The following is an 8,157-nucleotide window of genomic DNA, read 5'->3' on the forward strand; positions in this document are numbered from 1 at the left end:
CTGGTTCAGAGTGCAGGATTTGGATCCGCTGCTGGATTGGTTTACGCTGGAGGGAATCCTTGCCATTGGTTCCCGCCAAAATGTATCTTTTCCCTGCTAGCTCTCTGTTACTATATAAGCCCCAGTTTTCCCCATTCCCTGTGTTCTGGCTCTTACTTGTTCTTTGAAGTAAAGAGATGTTGTACCAGATCCTCGCCTCCTGTTCTTATTTGCACTGAGCTGAAATCACTGAAGACCCACTACACAACAGTAAGATTGGTGATTTCAAGCCCCATTGATTTGGGTGGGGCCTAAACACAATCTGGACTGGATCTAAGCCGTTGCATTTGAATACAGCACAGGTTTTGTGTTCTAATTCGGTGTGTGTGTGTGTGTGATCCATCTAGTTCATTATTAGATACACTGATTGGCAGTGGGTCTCCAGGGATTCAGACAGGGGTCTCCCAGCCTTGTTTGGTGATGCTGAGATGCTGAACCTGGGACCTTCTGCATGCAAATACTCTACCACTGAACTGGGATGCGGATGGCGCTGTGATCTAAACCACTGAGCTTCTTGGGCTTGCTGATCGGAATCCCCGCGATGAAGTGGGCTCCTGTTGCTCTGTCCCAGCTCCTGCCAACCTAGTAGTTCGAAAGCACACCAGTGCAAGTAGATAAATAGGTACTGCTGTGGCGGGAAGGTAAACAGTGTTTCCGTGCGCTCTGGCTTCTGTCACGGTGTTCCGTTGCGCCAGAAGCTGGCCACATGACCCAGAAAGCTGTCTGTGGACAAACACCGGCTCCCTTTGCCTGAAAGCGAGATGAGCGCCGCAACCCCATAGTTGCCTTTGACTGGACTTAACCGTCCAGGGGTCCTTTTACCTTTTTACTCTACCACTGAGCTACGACCCTTCCCCAAAAGTTTTTTTTGCCTCTTGTTCTTTTTCACAATCAGTTCCAGAAACCAATGCACTCTCATCCTTACTTTCCAGAGTCTGCATCCTCTTCAGGGCTCTCCAAGGCCTGCACTGTTTTCAGCACACTTAAGTCTGGAATGATTCACACCAGCGATCTCCTCTTGACTTTGCATACCTTGGGCATCCTAGTGACCAATGCTGAAATGCGTCGGACGCTTAAGCAGGTCAAGGTGACCGGTATGTGACAAACTTCATCCTCAGATCTCTGGTTTTCCATGGCAGTTGTTTTACCTTTGTTGGATGCAATGTTGAGGAACTCTTGATATGCCCAGAAGCCCTGTTGAAATCCGACTGCTATATGAAAAAAAAGCTACGTGCACTGATTTAAGTGGGTCAGACCCAGCTCTTGCACAGCTGAGGGTGGGGTGAACGGACTGAAGGACAATTTGTGTTCCACAAGAACAAGTTTCTTTTATATCTCATAAGCCTAAGCCAGAAGACTTTACAAATACAGTGGAACCTTGGTTCTCAAACTGCTTAGTTGATGAACAAATCGGCTCCCGGTCGCCGAAAAGTCAGAAGTAAGCGTTCCGGTTTTCAAACCTTTTTCGGAGGTCAAACGTCTTGATGCGGTTGTCGGCTATTGTTTCCGGGGCGTCTGCGCCAATCCGAAGCCGTGCCTTGGTTTTCGAACGTTTAGGAAGTCGAACGGACTTCTGGAACAGATTAAGTTTGAGAGCCAAGGTTCCACTGGAGCAGGGTGGCTGGTGAAGAAACAGCTGAGTTGCTAAAGGACCTAGAAATCTCCATTTTGAAAAGGTGTTGGTTTTAGTCTTTTGTCTCCCAAACTCCATGGAGTGAGGATGTATATGAAGCTCTCCTAAAGGGAGAGTATTGCAGCCCAAGGCCAATGGAGGCTGGAAAGCAGGCTGTGGGGAGAAACAGACCTCTGCTTCGAGGCCTGCTTGGGTTGTTTCATATTTTCAAAGATGTTGAGCCTGTGCTGGACATTGTATGGATATTTTGGGTGTAATGCTTCTGTTCTGTTTTTAAAGAGTTCTGCAAGTAAAAGTTTGAATAATATTTTTCTGGGCCTGGACAATGTTTTCTTCCAAAGGAGCCTGTTCGTGTGCTCCCAGTCACTTCAAACTGCACAGTGTTAATTTCTGCAACAGAAACACCTGAATAGTTGCGCAAGACTAGATTTCGCTGTAATGCGCCCACATACACTTCAACTCAGTTTCTGCGTCTTTCTCTATTACAGCATCTGGGACTCTGGATTTCTCCGAATTCTTGGAAGTTGTGAATAACACCTCGCCTTTCACAGACACGGAGGGTATGATAAAGAAAACTGAGGGAGTGAGGGGAAAGATGGCCGCTTTCCTATTGTTGCTCTGTATGTCACTCTCCGCCTGCATTCCTATCAACTGTTTCTCTCTCCTTCACCCTCTCTGCACAAACTAAAAGATTTACCCATTGTTGCAGCTGCTGATGTTGCTTTACAAAAACAATACCCTGTGCCAATCTGGGGGTCTGGCCATTTGGGGGTCAGTTTTATTTCAGGTGGCGCTGTGGTTAAACCACTGAGCCTAGGGCTTGCTGATCAGAAGGTCGGCGGTTCGAATCCCTGTGACGGGGTGAGCTCCCGTTGCTTGGTCCCAGCTCCTGCCAACCTAGCAGTTCGAAAGCACGTCAAAAATGCAAGTAGATAAATAGGAACCGCTACAGCGGGAAGGTAAACGGCGTTTCCATGTGCTGCTCTGGTTTGCCAGAAGCGGCTTTGTCATGCTGGCCACATGACCTGGAAGCTATATGCCGGCTCCCTCGGCCAATAACGCGAGATGAGCGCCACAACCCCAGAGTCGGTCACGACTGGACCTAATGGTCAGGGGTCCCTTTACCTTTACCTTTATTTCAGTGGCAGAGCTGAAGTTGGAGGCAGAGCTGTGGGTTTGTCCACCCAACACCAGCTTACCTGGATGGGACTGAACTTGGGTGGGGTAGCAGCAAGGTGGGGGTCACCTCAGCAAATTTGTAGAAGGGCCAGTATGGTTCCATCGATCTGCCCAGGGAGCCTAAACACCAACACCACCTGGCAATTAAAGGTTGAAGGTAATTTCCGGCCCAGTAATTGTTGTCCTTTCTTTCCCATGTGCATCCTTTAGATTTCCAGAGTATTCTTTGGATTTTCAAGAAAATAAATAGAGGTATGGTGGCTGTTGATGACTTGGAAACAGTACTGATAGGCCTGGGAGTCAACTTGAACAACGAGGAGATACAACAGGCACTGGGATGCACTCAAGTTAGTGAGTATCTCAGTGTGCACCAAGAGAACAAGTTGCAGAAAGGATATCGGACATGGTATTAGCCAAATAAAACTTGTGGGGGTATCTGTTGGTCATTTCTTCATCCAAATTGGTGCTGGAGCGGGAAAATCTGGCCAGTTCTCCATTTCTTTTGACATCAACAGAAGTTCTTGTTTGATGCTTCATATCCAGTTGTGATTCCTCTCCAAGTTCTCTTCTCACTTTTAAACCATGAAACAAATTTTAGGCTTGGGGGTGCCACTCGTGAGTCCCAGCCTTCCCTCTCGCTTTGCCCAACTTTTTAAAATATTTGCTTATTTAAGACACATGCAACAACATGCCCTTCTACAAAAACCATGACGAAGGCAAATATGTCAAAAATTATCCATGGATCACTACATTAAAATAAAGTAAAAATAAATGTGCCCTCCAAAATTAATTATCTGAACAATCATAGGCAAAATTTTAAAGAAACCTATTATCTCAAAAGGTCTTCTTTATGTGATAAGCTGAAACGAACTAGATCTTTCTCAGGAAACATACATTTTGTTCTGTTTGTAGGGAATGGAAAGGTGGACATTCTGAGCTTCCTTCAGACTGCGTGGGGACTGCAAAGAGGCTTGGGGGAAGAAGGTGGGTTGCCTAGTGCTTTGGCTAAACAATCTCATTTTTGTATGGTTTCCATTTATAACTTTTATAGCCAATGATACTGTATTGGGGGGGGGGTTCCGACTAAATGACCCACAGGGTCCCTTCCAACTCAATAATTCTATGATTATACATACCTACAATGACTCATGCACTGCTATGGAGGGGGCATTTGCCTTCCCACCATGGAGTCTCCTTTTGTCTGCCCTAGGACTAACGAGAGCACAGCCCCCGAGATTTCGACTGCCTGGGGGGGGGGGCTCCACAGGGTTTCATCTGGCACTGCTTGGGGGAGGTGGGGTGCATGGGGGAACTGCGGTAGCAGCAGTCCTTGCCTCCTAGAAGAACAGGGCAATTGAATCTGGCCCACAATATTGATTTAGTTGTATCAGGGATTATTGCGACTACCCAGAGTAACGACTCTCCACAGGCTTGTCTTTTAACAGTCTTTATTGGTGGACTCTATTTACAGTAAAACGGGGTGTTGGAAACATGTCTGCTCATTCCGATCCAGAATCCGGCACTGCCCCCCCGGCGTGCCTTCCCCCAACATAAGAGTCTCGGGACAGTGAATCTCCTCCCCCTTTTCCTCCTCTGTAATTCCGGAACCGGGGGAAAGGGTCTACGCTCCATGCTTTCCCTCCCCCCCCCTTCCATCACTCTCTCTTCCCTCCTGTGTAGCCGGGGCTCTCCCATGCTGTCAGAGCCCGGGCACTCTCCCTCCGCTTCCTGACTAGCCCCTTCAGAGCCCGCGCTTCCATCGCTGCTTGGGGAGGAGCTACTCCTGATGCAAGGGGGAGGTTCTCTATATTGTCTTCCCCTTACAAGTTGGCATTTTTTATTTTGGTTTCCTGCGGCTTGTTCTTCCTTCCCACGCTTGTTGCTGTTTCCAATAAAGGTCTTGCATTTCTTGCTCTGAGGAGCAGCTTTTAAAAAATCAAGCTCAAGGGGGTGTTTTGGAAGTGAGAGATTTAATGACATGGCACCATGTTTGTGGAAGCCTTCGCGAGGAAATGATCTTTCTGCTTCTCCCCAACAGGTTTCCAAAATGAATGCGATGCCATAGACGCGAACCCTTTCCATGATGTGACCGAGCTCGTCAATGCGGATACTAGATGGAGAAAGAAATACTCTGATGAGGATTTCATCGCAGATGCCAGATGGAGAAAGAAATGCAGCAGTGAGGATTTCATCGCAGATGCTAGATGGAGAAGGAAATGCAGCAATCAGGATTTCATCGCAGATGCTAGGTGGATAAAGAAATGCAGCAATGAGGATTTCATCGCAGATGCTGACTGGAGAAAGCAATACTGCAATGAGGAGTTCATCTCTGGCAACAGCCTAGTTCCGGTGATGACATTGTCGTGTTCAAATAAAGACCTTGTTTTTGCCCAGCCAAAGAGAAGGTTGTCCTGGAAGTCTGACCAGAAAAGCCCCAGCACTGTCATCTCCACAAATAATGCAAAAGAGGGAGACATCAAGCAAACAAAATCTCAGTTGGATGCTACTGACCTGAGAACTACCAGATCTACGTCATTGCATAAGGTAGAGGGGGGAGATAAAGACCATGGTGCCATGGAGGTGACAGGCGCTACTGGCCAGACAAACACCATCCAAGAAGAAGAAGAACAATAACAATAACAACAACAAAAAGAAGTAAAGCCATGACATCATTGAGGAGACAATGTCCTCGTCAGACTTTAATCCCTCAAGTAAGGGTGCTTTGCATCCTCAAGGCCCCTTTCTATCCAAGTGAGTTTAACTGATAAAAGAACTTTGGTTTCCTGTTTGGCAGAAATTCTATTTGGAAAAACTCCCCAAACCAGATTACAGTTACTCCTCCTGATCAAGTACAGGGGAATCTTTTGAGTGTTTCTCATTGCTTCCCTGCGCCATGCCGTGTTATGAGCTGCTGAACCTATTTCCAGAATGGAAGCCGGGATTACATGGGGTGGGGACTCGATGAATGGCTCATTGGCAGATTTGAATAAAGTCTAGTAGACCTGTTTCTCCAAACCATTCTCTTCTGCTGCTTCTATTTATTGCCGCTGCTGTCGTCTTTTTGCAAAGTGCATTTGAAACCAACACAAATCAACAACAAGACGAAGTGCCAAGGATTTTGAAGCCTCTAGATTACGGTACATCTCTTTGGTGATCACTCGTAACCCAGTAAGATTGTCTTCCATGAATATGGTCTTTAGAGTGTGTCCCTAAGTAACTGTGGAGGCCAATCCTTTCATAGTGGGGACATAGGTTTCTGGGCGGGAGTTGATCACGGTGAGGATTTGCCAAACGTGCCTTCCTCTTAGCTCGTTCCTCCTTTTCATCCTGAGTTCATGCAACTTCAAAGTCTATGATGTCTTTGGTAGAGACTATTCTCCAATTGGAGCGCTCTCAGGTCAGTGTTTCCCAGTTGTCAGTGTTTATGCTACACATTTTAAAGATTTGCCTTCAGAGCGTCTTTAACCCTCTAAACCTTTACCTTTACATATTATAGGTAAAGGTAAAGGGACCCCTGACCATTAGATCCAGTCGTGACTGACTCTGGGGTTGCGACGCTCATCTCACGTTATTGACCGAGGGAGCCGGCGTATAGCTTCCGGGTCATGTGGCCAGCATGACAAAGCCACTTCTGGCAAACCAGAGCAGCACACAGAAAAGCCGTTTACCTTCCCGCCAGAGCAGTACCTATTTATCTACTTGCACTTTGACGTGCTTTCGAACTGCTAGGTTGGCAGGAGCTGGGACTGAGCAATGGGAGCTCACCCCATCACGGGGATTCAAACCACCAACCTTCTGATTGGCAAGCCCTAGGCTCTGTAGTGGGGGCTTTTAACCAGTGAAAGGGGAGATGGGAAAACAAATCACCTCATAGTCCTCTGCCCCCCATGTCTCGTCTAAGCAAACGAAGCCAAATGTCCAACACTTCTCTTCTTTCTTTTTAACCACTTACAAATACCTATGGTGGAATTGTTACACTGCAAATGAAGCACAGTTCTCCATTCCCCATAGCTCTGCTGACCAGAAACAGTTTCTTACAAGACTATCTCAAACTCCTGGAATATTATAGAATTTTAGAGTTGGAAAGGACCACAAGGGTCATCTAGTCCAACCCCCGGCAATGCAGGAATCTTTTTGCCCAATGTGGGGGCTTGAACCCACGACCCTGAGATTAAGAATCTCATGCTCTACTGACCGAGGTATCCCAATGGATGGCAATGTAAGACCACACTTTTATATCCTGCATTCAGCCTGGATCTGCAGGATCAATTAACGACAGAGCTTAGAAGTCCCGATTCAGCCATGCAATATGCGCTGGAAGTGTGTAAAAATGAAATCTACTCACCCTAATGGAATACAACAAAGTGGTTAATCCTAGCAAGCCTACTGTGAGGAGGAGACAGCCATGCTCCCCTGATTATGCAAATATTTGCAGGAAGCCCCAGCAGCAATCAATCAAGTCAGTCTGGAGGCCACACCTCTCTTGTTAGCATGCAGAGATAAATCAGAAAAGGCCCTGGGGGGGGGGGGGGAGTACAGGCATGGTGAGAAATCAGGAAGAGGAAAGTTGAGAGACTTGGAATTGTTGGGATGTGTTGTATCCCATTCACAATGTGAATAGTTTTGCAGGAAGAGAAATAATAAAGTGGATCCCTCCAAACCTCATCCAAAGAAAGTTAAGAGGAGAAAGGGGGTTTGGAAGGGAGAGCCCTCACACTTTGTACAAATACGAAGGCAACAAGAAGAGATTGGGTCTCAGACAAAAAATTTTAGTGGTGAACCTACAAGAGGAGATGAGTGAAAAATAAGAAGTTTGGGGTAGGAAGCAGGATAAAGGACAATTCCAGGGGAGGAATTGATGCTCTGGTAGCAACAACCCCACCCAGGAGACTCTGAAGTTAAGAGTACTGTTATAGATTTATAGGTGCTAGGATTTGTTTTAAAAAAAATATGTTTATTGATTTTTATAACAGACAACAAATACAACAAAAATAACAACAAAAACATTCAAAATACAAAAACAAAAACACCTAAATACAAAAAATAAATAAATTCTTATTTCATAATCTCACTTCTTATCTCATCTAATGACTTCCTCATTCCTCCTCCTCCTGTGTTACAATGTAAATCCCTTTTAGTAATTTCAAAATCATATTAAACAACTAACTTTTACTTAAAAATTGACTTAATTCTATATCTTATAATCCTTGATATTTACCTTCTCTACTATTCCATTTCTTTCTACATACATATTACTACTTCTAACAATACTTATTTCTTAACTTGTTTTTATCTACAACCTCCTT

The 8,157-nt window shown here is 45.7% G+C and overlaps 1 protein-coding gene across 1 annotated transcript; it reads left to right on the plus strand.

Moving 5' to 3' along the window:
• Positions 1 to 1,033: 1,033 nt before the first annotated feature.
• LOC132593095 (uncharacterized) lies at positions 1,034 to 5,982 on the plus strand. Its single transcript, XM_060282077.1, has 5 exons — positions 1,034 to 1,133; positions 2,161 to 2,232; positions 3,062 to 3,202; positions 3,764 to 3,835; positions 4,890 to 5,982. The coding sequence occupies exons 1-5, from the start codon at positions 1,034 to 1,036 to the stop codon at positions 5,483 to 5,485; spliced, it is 981 nt and encodes a 326-aa protein (XP_060138060.1). The 3' UTR covers positions 5,486 to 5,982.
• The last annotated feature ends 2,175 nt before the right edge of the window (positions 5,983 to 8,157 follow it).

The sequence above is a fragment of the Zootoca vivipara genome, chromosome 13 (assembly GCF_963506605.1).
Source record: "Zootoca vivipara chromosome 13, rZooViv1.1, whole genome shotgun sequence".
Taxonomy (NCBI): domain Eukaryota; kingdom Metazoa; phylum Chordata; class Lepidosauria; order Squamata; family Lacertidae; genus Zootoca; species Zootoca vivipara.

Bases quoted from the DNA above. Each gene is read 5' to 3' on its own strand.
- LOC132593095 (XM_060282077.1), top strand. From the start codon at position 1,034: ATGATTCACACCAGCGATCTCCTCTTGACTTTGCATACCTTGGGCATC. The intron at 3,203-3,763 runs GTGAGTATCTCA...TTCTGTTTGTAG, and splicing joins ACTGGGATGCACTCAAGTTA to GGAATGGAAAGGTGGACATT. The intron at 3,836-4,889 runs GTGGGTTGCCTA...TCTCCCCAACAG, and splicing joins AAGAGGCTTGGGGGAAGAAG to GTTTCCAAAATGAATGCGAT.